The 17,216-nt window shown below is 38.6% G+C and overlaps 1 protein-coding gene across 1 annotated transcript in view; it reads right to left on the bottom strand.

The window, feature by feature from the left end:
- Positions 1 to 10,576: 10,576 nt before the first annotated feature.
- LOC126252462 (VPS35 endosomal protein-sorting factor-like) overlaps positions 10,577 to 17,216 on the bottom strand; it is a 106,528-nt gene continuing 99,888 nt past the window's right edge. Inside the window, exons 18-20 of the mRNA XM_049953358.1 lie at positions 12,010 to 12,143; positions 10,971 to 11,102; positions 10,577 to 10,869 (exon numbers count right to left, since the gene is read on the bottom strand). Of these exons, the coding sequence (XP_049809315.1) occupies positions 10,777 to 10,869; positions 10,971 to 11,102; positions 12,010 to 12,143 (359 nt within the window). The 3' untranslated portion in view covers positions 10,577 to 10,776. The remainder of the gene's footprint in view (positions 10,870 to 10,970; positions 11,103 to 12,009; positions 12,144 to 17,216) is intronic.

Genomic DNA, 17,216 nt, shown 5'->3' with positions numbered 1-17,216 from the left:
ACGACTCACGCCCGGTACTCACAGCTTTACTCCTGCCAGTATCTCGTCTCCTACCTTCCAAACTTAACAGAAACTCTTCTGCGAACCTTGCAGAACTAGCACTCCTGAAAGATAGGATATAGCGGAGACATCGCTTAGCCACAGCCCGGGGGACGTTTCCAGAATGAGATTTTCACTCTGCAGCGGAGTGTGCGCTGATATGAAACTTCCTGGCAGATTAAAACTGTGTGCCCGACCGAGACTCGAACTCGGGACCTTTGCCTTTGCCTTTGGTAGAGCACTTGCCCGCGAAAGGCAAAGGTCCCGAGTTCGAGTCTCGGTCGGGCACACATTTTTAATCTGCCAGGAAGTTTCATACAAGCGTTCAGGTTGCTATGCAAACAGGCCACGCAAAAACAACTGAAGATAGTAGAAACACATTGCAAGCTGTAGTCAATACAATTATTTCTTGCGGAAATGGTCATTTGCCAGTGAGCGGAAAAGAAAAAGATGACGGCGTATTTCAAGATTTGGACTAAAAATTGATTATGGCGACGCAATTTTGAGCTAACACCTACAAAAAACGCTCAATTTTCGTCTCCAAAAATACAAAATGAAATTTTAAACATATTTGGCATCCTAATCAGAGAAAAATTGGTCGATAACGTCAAAGCCATTAGTGCCTACAGCATTTTGTCTGATGAATCAGCTGATATACTAGGAAAGGAGCAACTATGATAGCTTATGAAATTAATGGATTCATTAATGTATTAAACATAAATGTTAAAACGTGCGTGTGAGAGGGATTCGACGGGTACACTACAATGGCGGGAAAAGATGGCGGTGTTCAAAAAATATTGAGAGAAACATATAAAAAAAATGTTCAAATGTGTGTGAAATCTTATGGGACTTAACTGCTAAGGTCATCAGTCCCTAAGCTTACACACTACTTAACCTAAACTATCCTAAGGACAAACACACACACCCATGCCCGAGGGAGGACTCGAACCTCCGCTGGGACCAGCCGTTAGTCCATGACTGCAGCGCCTTAGACTGCTTTTTTTTATTTTTATTATTATTTTTTTTAATATCATTTTGTTCGTTGCATCTGCTCGTGGCGGACGTCGCAAGACACCCGTTTCAGTTCGTCTTTGATCCATTAACTCAGTTTTTTTTATTACAGAGGGCAGCGAACCCCCTGACCGAACACGCTGAGTTACCGTGCCGGCAGACCGCTCGGCTAATCCCGCGCGGCAGAAGTATGTAAATAGAGCTTTTATTTTCAATACGTCTCTCACAAATTAAAACTTCTAGTCAGCGGTTCATGAGATCCGCAACTGCATTGAAACTGAAAACGATACAGTAATTTTTTTCAGTGAAACAGTTTCAAAAATATTCACTGAAAATACCACAGCTGTCTGTAACAGGGTGGTCTCATAAATACGAAAGTATTTCGATGTTTAAGAAGCATATTGTCGCAATTGTGGAAGGTTAGGAAAAGCTTTCTCGGGATAAGAATTCTGGGACAAGAAAAGCAGCTTACCAGTTGTTATCCGGGACAAACCACATTCATATCGGCTTTATGTATTATAGACAAGTAAAATTCCCTGCTGCAATCCGTCGCAAAACCTTGGACTAAAAAGTGTGCAGAACACATATAAACCATAACAACTGCAATTTCAGAACACAGGCGTTGTGCCGAAGAAGGGAGTAAGGGATTATTTTAATTAGCTTATGAAATAGCTACGGCCTTAAATTCAGAGGTGCGTTTTCCAAGGACAGCAACTCGCCAACAATATAGGGCAAGTCATCCAGCTGGTTCGTTAAAGCGAATATTTCCGTCGCTCGCCATATGTGCTCAAGTTCCACTCGTTATCAGCGTCATTAGAGCCGAGATTCAGCAAACACCAACCACCAGCATTTGCCCTCTCATTGTTATGCCCTGCTCAGATAATAAAAATTACAGCTCCGAGATTTTTAAAAATGTATGGAGGAAGAATCCAAATTTTATGAATTAGAAGGGATCACATCAGAAGCCGAACTGTCGCGCACTTTTTGGATAAATAAGCAGGAAGACTTCGAAACTTTTTAGATAACAGAGTTAATCTAGCAAGCCGGTTTTTTTTTATCGAAAGGTGACAACAGCTCTAGTTATTTTACTGACAATGCCTCGTTCCACATGCAACTGAAAGTGCCCTCAGACTAGTAAAAACATGCCTGAGAGCAACATTGATCGAAGAGAGGTTAAATGGTCTTCAAATGCTCAGTATACATAAAACAAAAACGTGTAAACAGTATGGGCAATTTTTTTTCACGGGGGGCATCATAAACCGTTTTACTGAAGATTCTCGGAAATTACTTTTAAAATGGATGTGTAATAAAACAATTTAAATTAAATAAACGCATATTTATGTTTGTTTGACTACCTACAAAGATGTTGTCCTGCGGCTGTTTCCCCCACACACTACATGGTCTACACCTAGTGTTTCGTGTAGCATGTTAGACAAAACAAGCGCGGGGGACCTGGCTTAAGAAATTTTTTATTTGCCCCTCCCTCCACCCGGGTCAAAAGCTGGGAACGACCATATGCTTCTTCCGTCATGTTTTCCGCGAGTCCACTGACACATGAGAGAAGTGTATTGTCAATTCGCGGCTTATTGGGGTGGCTGCTAACGGTATCGACTTTCGTGATCAACTCGAGAGGCACGTCAGTCACTCTGCGCAATATTCGAGTGAGTCTAGGCAGGCTTAGCTTCTCCCATTATAGTGCATTGTGGCAGATGAAAGATAACAGCAGCTTTCTTCGCCACAAGTTTTCTTCCTACTTCATGTCTTCTTCCAATTTCCCTACCTCATTGTGAGGCAGAAACCACACTGATATATTCGTACTTCAGTATGAATACCTTCTATTCTACATTTCATAAAATTTCTACCTGTCGATGCGGTTGTTTAAAGATTAACTACATTACATCTTACACTGCTGATGAATAGAATTTTTTGACATCTCCCTTCTCCTCACTAATTTGTTTCCTGCTTTCATGACACTTTTCGCGACTTTTCTTGTCACCGGTACTTCCTCGTTTCCAAATGTTAGCGCCATATTAAAAAAAAAAGTCCTCCCCTCCCCAGTCTTTAACGCCTCTTCAACATCAACGTCAACAAACAACATGTACAGGACGATGTCTCATGCAACAACGATATTGTCTTCAGACAAACAAAATGAATAACGTCGTTTCCTCTCCTGCCCCCCACACGTTATCACCGCCAGCAAAGTTTCCATAGACTTCCAACTCGACACACAGTCATGTTAATAGCTGCTTTATACTGCGAACAAGCGTAACCCACGGACGGTCCTTCAGAAAGTTTAGTCCTTTCATGAAATGGCGTTAAAATTTCACCATGATGTTAATGTTACTACTACCGATTGGACAGTTCAAATTTGCATTTTCAAGCTTAGAAAAATATTCGCCAAATCCTTTACCCTGAACGGCACCCTTCGTTTTTTTCTTTCAGTAGTTCGTTACACTTGCTTCTTTGCATTGTTCGTCATATTGGACAAACAGTTACATATCGGTTGCGACATTATCAGTCGTTCACCAAATGAAATCAACATTGAACCAAATGGTACACTAGCAACGGTGCTGCTGGCTTGCACTTCATGTTTTCAAATTACTTTTTTTATGCATACCGACGAAAATACAATTCATTTTAATATAGAGGTTGGTCAGTACAGTCATACGTTCATCCCTTGAAATCGAGTTCTCGGGAGACGATTTTCTATAAAGGTGTCCTAGTGAAGATTCTGCACAGTCTTTATTTAGAATTATTTCTCTCATCTCATTGGGCACTACCGTTTGACAGTACCCGTATGCTGTTTCTTCGTAAAATCTCTCAAAATCCAAGATATCATTAATGTTAGATTTTCATTTCGCCAAACTTAGGCCTATTTACTCCTGTAGATTCTGAAATTTGATCGGACATAATTTTTCTTTCTTCATTCTCTGCAACATCACATTTAGCATATTCACGCTTTGTTTCCAGATACTTATTTTTATGTACCCTCAGCATCTTGATTTCCTGTCTCTAAATTTTTCACGTTACAATTGTTGCTAGAAAGCTCTTCATTGTTCACTGTCAGCTACTCTAACGCGAGTGTTTGTTGATGATATGCGTGGAAATACAATTTTACTGTGAATTTCGTGGTCTAAAAGCATAGCACTTCCACTTTCGAAAGCGGATTGTGTTAGTGCTGGTGATGACACAGCGCTTGCAGTACGGTACATTGCATGTTCTGCAGGGAGGATTTCTCATTAATGATTCAAATGATGTTCTGTCATGATCACTCCCTGGTATGGTGGTAAAAGTAGCCTGAAAAATTAAACGACAATATGGTAAAAGTATCAATACCAGTCAACGAAATGAATTTAAATTTTCCTACGAAATATGGAAGTTGCAACTTGTGAAATCAAGAAAAGTGAGCTACATTGGGATTGTTAACAAAGAGAAAAATGTGCGAACTTGGTTGTACTTTTTCTGTGCTTAGTAACAGCGTCTACACGGTTAATTTGTTTCCTGCTTCTTCTCTCTACGAAGCTCCAAACGTTTTGCTCTATTCCCCGTGGGCTAGCATGTGTTATTGAAAGACTCTAGCGGCAACGAAAACAGCGAAATTTGGCATGTCAAGGATTCACTTTTCTTGTAACCAAATTTTGCACGGTACTACACTCCAGCGCATAACCGGATTGTTCACACTGCACCGATACAATTTTCACATAAATGTCCACATAGCTTATTTTGTTATGTGCAATGACGGTCTTCTGCTAAACTGTATTTCCAGTAACTGAAAATTGTAAATATTAGTTGCAGTATACTCTCAAGTAAGCTCTAAGTACAGGTTGTTATATGCTGTTTTACGTACCAGGAACATCGTCCACAATATCACCCACGTTGACACTCCTGCGGATGACGTTCTAGTCATTACTGTAAGCAATTCCAGAAATCTTCTAATTCAAATATCTGCTTGTATTTGATCCTGAATTACGAATGTTGACATATCTGCGGCTTTGCCAATTCGTGATGTTATTCAGGAACTATATTTTGTATCTCTGATTAGTCGATATGCATATTGTGTTTTTGTATAAGTTACATTTGTTTTGTGTTCCGCTGCCGAACTACGAATATTAGTTTTTAATACAAGAATACTGAACTAAAAAAAAATGTTTTAGTGCAGGGTAAAGTTCATATCAATAAATATTTGTCTACGCTTTACTTACAAAATAAATAAAAAAAAAAATATTAAAAGGATCCATGACTCGCTGTCTTAAAGAACCCTAATGAGTTCTACATCACCTAAAAGTTTTATATTATGCTACATTATGAGCAATTTTAGGGTTTGTCACTTCGAAACTTTTAAAGCAAATCGTAGTTTTTCACATACAGTTTTCCTTACAGATGTCCGATCAGATTAAGCGAAGACGGGGGAAGAAAGTCGCTCTATTATGCCGTGCCGACATCTTTTATTGCTTTCTTTGATGTAGTGTTGTTCTCAAGTTGGCTACGAGGCATATTCTCACTGTTGAGGTAATAAATTCCCATCACTGAATGAAACTACGGTCCCCCACCTCACCCCTGTTCGCCTCTTGGCAGGTCCCCGGACTCGCACACGCTAAGTGGACATCCGCGCGCCGGAGATCACCGCCGTCAGTGTTTCGTGTGTGCCGTCATGTTTAGTGTTCCGTGTTCACCGTCGCACTCCCTCGTTCACCAGTGCCATCGTCATCTTCAGTGTTTGTGCGTCGTCTCATCTGTTAGCAGTGTGGATTATCGACGAGTGTGAACGGCTCCGTGATTGTCTCTCTGTGTCTCCTGTTTTATTGCCCACCTTTTGTAAACTTTTATGTTTTCTCCTGTTTCTACTGCTTGTATATTCTATGGCTGAAGAGCAGCGTAGTATGCTGCTGACAGCCTGCCTGTTGTACAGGCTTTAAAATAACAATAAAGTAAAAAAAAAAATGAAACTACGGAACATAGTGTAGACTCTACATAGCGTACACTATTCCATAGTGTGAGATGTCTGCTGTGCACAAATTGCCATACGTGGCGAGATGGGTCTCCGCCAAGGACACAATGCGTAGGAGGCCTAAAAACAGATCGGGTAAATAGATAGTAAGGCGGTTTAAGAATTAACTGGCGAAAGTACGTCAGTTCTCGGCCAACAAAGTCATTGGCTGTCGTTCATTTCCCTAGTGTGCACCAGCCTGTATGCGTACAAGTTGCTTTCCGGTCATCTTGCATTTATCAACGGACGCAGTTGTCACAGATTTTTCTTTTTTGTTACATGCAATCGTTCCAACAGATCCATAGTGAGGAGATCCACCTCTAAGTGTCATTTCCATCAAGCAGCATCATACAGAAACGACTACAGCCCAAGAGACATCTACCAGTAATCCCTCCAAATCCCGTTCTTCAAAGAAAAGCTAGTTTTTGACACATCTCGAAGCTGATGATGTCATACCTCATGAATGTATGCTCTACAATGATATAATTTTGCATGTACATTAGGTGGTGAACGTGATTACTGTCTGTAAAATGTGTTGTGAATAGAGTTACAGGTGGTAGTAAAGAAGTAATAAATTAAAATGTCGCGCCTGATGGTGACATTTTACTGCATGAATAGGGAAAATGCAGAAAGTGATAAATGTTTTCTTTTCGTTAGTGTGAAGTCGGAGGGGGGCTGCAAGCCAGAAAAAAAATTAGAAAATGTTTGAAATTTTATGTGTGTGAAAAGTATGCTGAAAATGGCCAACTGCTCTCATTTTCAAATATTGGATGAATATAGTCTGGGTAATTTGCACACTGTGAGTTACGTTGGCTCAAGACATATAACATACACAGTTACTGACTTGACTTATTGTGTTAAACCTTTAATGTATGGGTGTACTTCTTAGTGAGCCTGTCTCCTTTACTCCCCTCTTGCTCCTAAAATAATATAACCTCCACTTTTAACATGCCAAAAATCTGTTTGATTTTAATAGTAATAACAATGAAATATTTTACTACAGGAATAATAAATCATTAAATTACCATAAATACATACAATCTTTTCCTGTAATAATAATAATAATAATAATAATAATAATAACAATAATAATAATAATAATAATTATTATTATTATTTGACATCAGTGAACAGTACACTGCTGTAACAAAACATCCAAAAATTAGAATTCATAAGAATATAGGCCTAGGTGTCAGTTAGCATACATCTGAGAAATGATGAAGTACATGTTTCACACAATGAATTTAAGAACTAGAACAGTAAAAAACTCTCACAACTTTGATAACATGATCATTTACACAATATAATATTGAAAAGTGGTGGTTTGAGGAGTATGGAACTTTGTCTTTATGACAAATACAGACAATGTCTCCAGTCAAAAGAATTGGAGATAAGACACAGCTGAGCAGGACAACATGTATGAGAGAAATGTGAGGTGGGAGTGAGAATATAAGAAAACTGTGAACATGAAAAGCAGATTTAGGAAACAATTTGATGTATTCAAATATTATTGTAAACAACTGCAGAACGACATTGAGATTAAAGAGCACATAGAAGTCGCAATATTTCAAATAACAACATACACAGGAGGAAGGTATAGGACAACTAAGAATGCAGTCTTGTAAGGAGGTAGGCCTAAAGAAGTAGAAAACTGAGAAAGTTGGTAATTGCTGGCACACAACAAAAGGATTTGAAATAAAATCTCCTTCCATTACTTGCACACACCTGCTGTACATATAAGAACTTCCGTTGGGCTCTGTGTCCTCCCACATGCTTTTGCCAAACGACTCCAGGGAAGACCAACATACTGAAGAAAATTACAAAAAGGGGGTTGGTTTGTGGCTCCATATTTTGGGATTTTAACAATTGAGCCTCTCCTGCAACAACTCAAAAATGATGAAGACATAGATGATATGGTGATAACGATTTAGCAGTAGCATCTGAAAGTTCTATGGCCAAACTTGAGAAGAAAGCAAATTGTATACGCTCTGAGATGCAGGCATGGTGTGCTATCAATAAACAGACTGTCACTGACCATAACACAACATATGTACTGCTGTAGGAAAATCTGTCATCTATTAGAAATCCCACAATAAGATTGGAGGGCATTTCAATTTGCTGTAGTGACACAACTGGATATCTGAGAGTGCTACTGGATGAAAGAAGTTTTATGGTGTGTCTAACAAAGGTCACACAAAGAGTAGAACACATTGTGCGCAAATTACTACTTATGAGCACAGCTCATTGCGAACTTCCATTGCTTGCTGTGAGAACCTACCATAGTGCAATTTTCTCGGCAATAGTAGGCTTTGCTTTAAATGTATGCGCACAGCAGCTCTGTTACCAATGTTACAGAAGCATCCTAAGACAAGACAAGTCTTCTTTGGCTGACTGGTGCCTTCAGTATGACTCCTGTTTAAGCACTGTTGGTTATAAAGGGAATTAAGCCTGTGTACATAACTATCCCATATACTGTGCAGTCAACAGGAATTGGTTAAAAGTGGGAAAACTGGAGAAGATCTTTTGTATGGCTGGAAGTGGAGTGGGCACCAGGCTTGTGGAACTGGAAGATGCAGAAGTGGCAATGTGAATGGAACTCATTGTGAGGTGTAGAGTTCACGGAACATTTCCAAACGTGAAGGATAGATTACAACTGAAACACATCAACCCCGATAAGAGATGGACTTTTTAACAGGGCATGGCCCATATCCCAATCACTTAAGAAGAATTCAAAATCACAAACAAACATTTGTCATTGTGGTCATGAGGGAACCATAGATCACATTATGCTGCAGAGTCCGAACTATAATTAGGATACAAATGCAATAACACCTGATACTAACTTGGAAGAAATAGTGATAAAAACAGAAGTATGGAATGTAGTTGCCAGATTGTTAAACAAGAGATCTGCAATTAGAATGATTATATACCATCAAAGTCCAGGAAGTTCAAAAGTAGACTTAAGTCATCGGAATTTAGGGGGACTGGTGTCTGAGGAATCATCACAGAAGGTAGAAGGTAACATAATGGAGCCATATACTGTTAAAACAAAATCTGCCAGCAGGACTGAGCCATCTCCACAGGCTCCTGCAGCTCCAAGACCTCATGTGCCAGTGGACGTTGTAATGGGTCATCCTCCTCTAGCACTACTTTTCCTCAGCAATATTTGTCGATACCAGAATTATTTTCCAAATTTTGGACAAGTCAATATTATCTCAGCTGCTTTTCTGAAAACTTTCATATAATTTTATACACAGTATGTTATTTTTCAAGCTAAAATTCATGAAGGGGAATTACTTTATTTTGGGTGTTATGAACAATAACTAGTTCTGAATGTACAGTTAAAATAATTTTTTTAGAACCATTTGAAATTATGAATTATCTAATCGAAATTCATTTGTCAAGAAAAATTGTACAGATTTGTTAATGTGAAAAATCAAAAGAATGTATGATATACTTAAATGTGACAAAATATATTAATGTAACAACAAAAATTCTGCAGCAACAATGTTCAAACCATGAGGACCTAAAATGTGAGAATTTCAGCTTCTAGAATCATGCCCCTGGACAAGAAGTACTGGAGCCAACTCTATGTGAAAAGATAAGTAAACTAGAAAGTTTATTGTAATCTTCGTTCCTCTCAACTCTTCATAAAAGACTAGTGTGGATAACAGCTGCAAGTAGGAAGGAGCAAGTAGATTACAACGTGAACTGCAGAAGCTTACTCTGTGTCTCACTCAGGGGAATTTCCCATTTCACAGCCGCTGGTATCCACAACCCAGTCTTCAAACTTGAAGAGGCAACCAGTGATTTAGGCATTCCAGTAGAGCAGAACAGTCCCCAAAATCATACAGTGAAAATTTCCATTATTTATTGTCCTATGTAGTAGTTGTAGAAACAGTTGTTGCATATAAATGGACATTAAATATCTTGTGGAGGTTCGAGTCCTGCCAGGACAAATGATTCAGAAGGGTTCTAGTAGTACAGGCAGTGGTAGTAGTAGTACAGTCAGCACCTATGGAAATGGTTGGTTGATTGGTTTAAAGGGGGGAGGAGACCAAACCCTCTGGAAATGGAAGGACTTGATGCACATGCTAGAACAGCCATTAGGTTCGTAGAGTTCTAACTAGATGTGGAAGAGTTGCAGGTTTCTTAGTTATCTATCACGTTATATTTTTACATGTTTCTTTGTTTCCTAAATTCACTCTAGTAAAGGCTATGCTATACATTTAGTGTATCAGGTGTAATTGGTTTCTTAAGGGAAAACAACCTACTATAGTTCTCTAGCAAACAGATCAATGTAGTGTAACAAAAATTAAATAATTCTGGACTTGTTCAGTGACAAAAGGTGACCAGGTTGAAAATTAAGTGATTTTTTGACAGTTCGTGATACAGATATTAATTTTTCAGCAGTTCTCCTCTTCTGGCAATAGGCTGTCCATATGCATAATGGATGAATACATGTGTTACTTGTTTTCTTTTGATTAATACAGTGAGGCCAAACTCACATCAGTATAGTGAGAAGAAAGGCAAAACAAGTTATCTTTTTTCCGGTTTTAATATCCAAACAAATAACAGTATTACAAATAATAATATTACATTCTGAGAAATACATTTATATTTAAATATACATTGATTCGGCAGCTTATACATTTATCACAGCAGTTCCATAACATGCAGTCTTTGTAAGCAAGAAGACGGGAGAAAAGTTTTTTAAGGGTTGCAGATCTTTTTACATTTTATACTTTCATAGGTAATTTTGTCATGAGCTCAGAATAGGCATTTCCTTCAGCTTGCTGTGACTTTCTTTTGATGTATTCTATGGTTCTGGCCTGAAAAGCAAATAAACACGGAAGTATTACAGGCAATGTTAAGAACACCTCTTTAAGTTTCTTGAATGCAGAAATTATATTTCACTGAGATAAGAACTTACTGCCAATTTAACATCTGCTTGACCATGCCTGTGAGCTAGATTCCAAAGGTTCAATGCCAATGCTGTGATGCTGGGCTCTGATAAATTTCCTCTAATAATAATTCTTGTGAATAAATCGAGAGCCAAGGAAGACTGGAACAGAAATTTAAGTATCTCTGCAAAGTGTCAACATTACCAGACAGATGTCAAATACACATCTATTAAACTATTATTTTCTAAAGCAAGAAAGAAAACCTAATATACCACTAGAAAATGTGCTAACAATCTCGACAAACTGTCAGATTCTAGTATTGCTATATACTGGATGAAAGCTGTGATTACGAATCCAGACTATATTCATGTAGATCACGTGCCACTATCTAGATATGTCATAACTTGTGCTTAACAACAAAAACAGCAACATAATGACATAAACATTTTCTCATTAAAGTAGTTATAGTGATTATTGGTTTCAAAAGTCACTTTGGGTAAATTAATATGCTTACTTTCAGTGAGGACATCATCAGCACTGCTTAGCATCTAGTTGCAAAATTCTGTAGCTACCTGAAGTTAAATTTTTGCTTCAAAATCAATAACAATTTGATGAGGGAATAAGGCAGTCACAAACTGTGACCAGTAAGTAAAGTTATCCTCAATGTAAAGGTTTTTTGAATATTGCAGTGCTCTACTAGGCATGGATCAATTTGAAGTAGTATGCCCATGACTTCTTCCTACCTATGGAGTGATAATTCCATTCAGTAAAACGGGAACACACTGTTTACCATGGACCATGAGCCAAAGTTCAGTTTGGCATTTTTTGCAGCAAAAAATCATTGCATATGTGAAAAAAAGTAAAATGGAAAAATATGCTTGAACCAACTACTTTTGGATTAATATTCTGCTTCTTACCCACTAAGCCATCAAGCCACACAGCATTAGAATATACAGCAATACCACAATTCACAATGCCAGTTATTGCAATAAACTTGTGTCAGAGAGCACTTTCATCATCAACATTTGAGATTATAGTTGTTTTATATGTTATTCCAAATATATTTACCTGTTTTTTGTACTGCTCATTGGCACCAAGAAATTTCAGGTGATTAAGAATTTCATCTATGAGAGCTGAGCAGGTCTTATTGATTTCTGCTATAAATTTTGGATCAGAGCCATACAGGGTGTCATTAGATACCACTGGAATAAATTTTTTACATTAGTGTGTATGTAACCTATCTGTGAAACACTGTAACTAAGCAAGGAAATATATAAACAAAAAGTAATTAGTATTATAGTTTTTAACAGATTTTCTCTTGGGCTTTTTCTTATCTATAGAGTACAGAATTATCAGCTGCATTTTTTATAATTAATAATATAGTTTATCTTTAATTTCATCAACTTTTTTGCAAATTCTGAAAATTTTAGTATACATCTCATACATCTACATCTACATCTATACTCCGCGAGCCACCTTACGGTGTGTGGCGGAGGGTACTTATTGTACCACTATCTGATCCCCCCTTCCCTGTTCCATTCACGAATTGAGAAGTGTCCGCCACTGGAGCTTGTTCAGCATCTCCGTAACGCTCTCGCGCTGACTAAATGTCCCCATGACGAATCGCGCTGCTTTTCGCTGGATCATGTCTATCTCTTCTATTAATCCAACCTGGTAAGGGTCCCATACTGATGAGCAATACTCAAGAATCGGACGAACAAGCGTTTTGTAAGCTACTTCTTTCGTCGATGAGTCACATTTTCTTAGAATTCTTCCTATGAATCTCAACCTGGCGCCTGCTTTTCCCACTATTTGTTTTATGTGATCATTCCACTTCAGATCGCTCCGGATAGTAACTCCTAAGTATTTTACGGTCGTTACCGCTTCCAATGATTTACCACCTATGGCATAATCGTACTGGAATGGATTTCTGCCCCTATGTATGCGCATTATATTACATTTATCTACGTTTAGGGAAAGCTGCCAGCTGTCGCACCATTCATTAATCCTCTGCAGGTCTTCCTGGAGTACGTACGAGTCTTCTGATGTTGCTACTTTCTTGTAGACAACCGTGTCATCTGCAAATAGCCTCACGGAGCTACCGATGTTGTCAACTAAGTCATTTATGTATATTGTAAACAATAAAGGTCCTATCACGCTTCCTTGCGGTACTCCCGAAATTACCTCTACATCTGCAGATTTTGAACCATTAAGAATGACATGTTGTGTTCTTTCTTCTAGGAAATCCTGAATCCAATCACAAACCTGGTCCGATATTCCGTAAGCTCGTATTTTTTTCACTAAACGTAAGTGTGGAACCGTATCAAATGCCTTCCTGAAGTCCAGGAATACGGCATCAATCTGCTCGCCAGTGTCTACGGCACTGTGAATTTCTTGGACAAATAGGGCGAGCTGAGTTTCACATGATCTCTGTTTGCGGAATCCATGTTGGTTATGATGAAGGAGATTTGTATTATCTAAGAACGTCATAATACGAGAACATAAAACATGTTCCATTATTCTACAACAGATTGACGTAAGCGAAATAGGCCTATAATTATTCGCATCTGATTTATGCCCCTTCTTGAAAATGGGAACGACCTGCGCTTTCTTCCAGTCGCTAGGTACTTTACGTTCTTCCAGAGATCTACGATAAATTGCTGATAGAAAGGGGGCAAGTTCTTTAGCATAATCACTGTAGAATCTTACGGGTATCTCGTCTGGTCCGGATGCTTTTCCGCTACTAAGTGATAGCAGTTGTTTTTCAATTCCGATATCGTTTATTTCAATATTTTCCATTTTGGCGTCCGTGCGACGGCTGAAGTCAGGGACCGTGTTACGATTTTCCGCAGTGAAACAGTTTCGGAACACTGAATTCAGTATTTCTGCCATATTTCTCATATGAGAGATAAGTTGCATTTAAAGAGGTGTGTAAATGCTGCCCTTCTAAAAGCTTTCTGTTTGAACACTGATATACACAATAGACATTAGGAATTAATTTTTCTCTTTTCAAAACTGGAACAATATGAATGGATTTATACCTTTTGTATCACTGATTAGTCAAACCAAGCTCTATACATCGTGACTCTTTCGAGAAAAATGATGATGTCAAGTAGATATAAATTATTTATAAAAAATTAATTATCATGTTGTAGACTGCACACCATTACATAAAGTTTTGTGAAAGTGGTTAAGATTTGATATTCCTCATTTCTTCCATTGTAAACAATACTGTAACTATTTAACACAATAAAATGGAGTACATGTTGTAGATGATTCAGAGACTGCACATACAAGAGCATCCTAACAGCAGATACTATCATTCAGACTGCATTACATAAATGTCACAAACAGGTTAACAGTAGAGACAATGAGCAAAATGTGGCCACAATCTTCATCACATATAATCCATGGTCTTGTGGAGTAATAAGACTAAGAAAACATAAGGAGCAAATGAACAAGCTCATATTAAATACTATAAGCTATATCTTTTATATTCTAGAATTTCAGCTCATCTTATCAGACAATTTCAGTGATAGGAGCGTCCCATTCATTCATTTTCAAGCAGTACTGCCCTGATTATTTTATTAGTCACTGGAATGAAAATATTAACACTGGAATAGTAGACGTTTCAATTAGGTTATTTCATGAATAATGCACCTACAGAAATTGCATGTGTGCTCCAAAATTTATGATTCCAGTTTTAGATATACTCGATCTAGAAAATACTTTCATGAGAAATGGGGTAGTGTAAGGTCAGGAGAATGGCGTGCAGTTTGAATGATGCTTGAAAGGCAAGGTCAATGTGATGTGAGAAATATTTAGTTGAATCACACACTTGCACATCATACTGCAAACAGATAGCTCATAGGATTGAACCATCATAGACTGTGTTACAACCACTTGCTGCTCTCCGCCCTTCATGCATTATTGTGGCAGAATGGTTTCCTTCATTTACTGATGAAAAATTTAGTTTCATCTCATATCGCACATTTGGACGAGATTTTTGGTTTTTATTGTATATATATGCAGGTGTTTGACAACATTCTCCATCAATTTCTGCCAGGTGACTTGAATCACGACATACAGTGGACATGGATATGTGGCTCTGAAACTGACAGTAACTTCTCAATTCAGCGAAAATTTATTTTCTGCTTTCATGAAACATGGAACTGTTCTCAGTACCATTTCTAATAGTGCCATGTTCTCTTTTTTGACCATGAACACGAGTGTATTAAAAGAAAATTGTAGCAAACAGATAGTACTACCTGTTCCAGCACTTCACAGTGGAGGTTTATTTTTTAGTACACAACCCGATTTTATAACATACATTGGAAAAAGATGTTGCATGTTGTGTGATGTTGTCCTTGATGCAGCATACCCTCAAAACAGCAGTTGTATTACATCTACATCTACATTTATACTCCGCAAGCCACCCAACGGTGTGTGGCGGAGGGCACTTTACGTGCCACTGTCATTACCTCTCTTTTCTGTTCCAGTCGCGTATGGTTCGCGGGAAGAACGACTGTGTGAAAGCCTCCGTGCGCCCTCGAATCTCTCTAATTTTACATTCGTGATCTCCTCGGGAGGTATAAGTAGGGGGAAGCAATATATTCGATAGCTCATCCAGAAACGCACCCTCTCGAAACCTGGCGAGCAAGCTACACCGCGATGCAGAGCGCCGCTCTTGCAAAGTCTGCCACTTGAGTTTGCTAAACATCTCCGTAACGCTATCATGGTTACTAAATAACCCTGTGACAAAACACGCCGCTCTTCTTTGGATCTTCTCTATCTCCTCCGTCAACCCGATCTGGTACGGATCCCACACTGATGAGCAATACTCAAGTATGGGTCGAACGAGTGTTTTGTAAGTCACCTCCTTTGTTGATGGACTACATTTTCTAAGGACTCTCCCAATGAATCTCAACCTGGTACTCGCCTTACCAACAATTAATTTTATATGATCATTCCACTTCAAATCGTTCCGCACGCATACTCCCAGATATTTTACAGAAGTAACTGCTACCAGTGTTTGTTCCGCTATCATATAATCATAAGATTAAGGATCCTTCTTCTATGAATTCGCAATACATTACATTTGTCTATGTTAAGGGTCAGTTGCCACTCCCTGCACCAAATGCCTATCAGCTGCAGATCTTCCTGCATTTTGCTATAATTTTCTAATGCTGCAACTTCTCTGCACACTACAGCATCATCCGGGAAAAGGCGCATGGCATTGTCAGCTTTTTAAAAATAGATGTACTTTGAGTTTCTTTTTGATGGTTGTAGGTGTTACAGTATTCAGTCTAGCAGCAACTGCCTTGTGATCGTTAATCCCTGTATTCGTCATGATACTACCTATTCATCCAGGAATATTTGCTGCTAAGAGGTCAAGTACGCTTTCGCAACCATTTATGCTTCGAGTGGGCCCGCGAACTAATTGTTCAAAATAATTTTTTGAGAAAGCATTCAGTACAATTTAGGATGACGTTTTAAGCCTGCCGCCGACTTTAAACGTATAAATTTTCCAGCACATCGACGGTAGATTGAAATCATTTTTTTTTTTTTTTTTTGTGGTTTTAGGGCGCACAACTTCAACGGTCATTAGCGCCCAGACTACGTTAGGAATGCACCTCGAGTCACAAGTTTAAAACAGCAACGAAACGGAAAACACGATAAAAGACAGACTGACAGGCATAGGATTAAAAAAAGAAAACAGCATAATCAAACGTCCTTCGAGAGGGTCGTCAAATTGATAAAATGAAGAACGCGAGCAGCTGCTCGTGGGTCATCCGCTAAAATGGCTTCTAGAGGACATGGCAGGCCAAGATCAAGACGCAGTGTGTTAAAATCCGGACAGGACGTTAAAATGTGGCGGACCGTCAGCAATTAGTTTGTGGTTTGCCTAGTTGGAACACAGTTCCATGAAATTGGGCAAGAACTATAAGAGATAAATGACTGCACTAACTTGTAACATGGTAGAAGGATGTTGGAAATGTACATCATATCAAGAAGTTGGTCTCTAAGTGGGATGATGCTCAACAGTAAACTATGCCACTTGAAATTTGTCAGGGTGTCTCTATATATGGATTTATTGCTTGTCCTTACTTTGGCAGAAGTACAATTAAACTGCTGGACGGCACACCATGTCAGTCCATGTCTATTCATATCTCACACACTGGCATACGATTTCAGGTAATATCAGCATTATTAAGTGCTTATGTTGAGCAACTATGAATGCAAAACCCAGTACGTGTAATAGAACCCAGTACGTT

The sequence above is a fragment of the Schistocerca nitens genome, chromosome 4 (assembly GCF_023898315.1).
Source record: "Schistocerca nitens isolate TAMUIC-IGC-003100 chromosome 4, iqSchNite1.1, whole genome shotgun sequence".
NCBI lineage: Eukaryota > Metazoa > Arthropoda > Insecta > Orthoptera > Acrididae > Schistocerca > Schistocerca nitens.
This window is presented reverse-complemented; position numbering and strand designations above follow the sequence as displayed.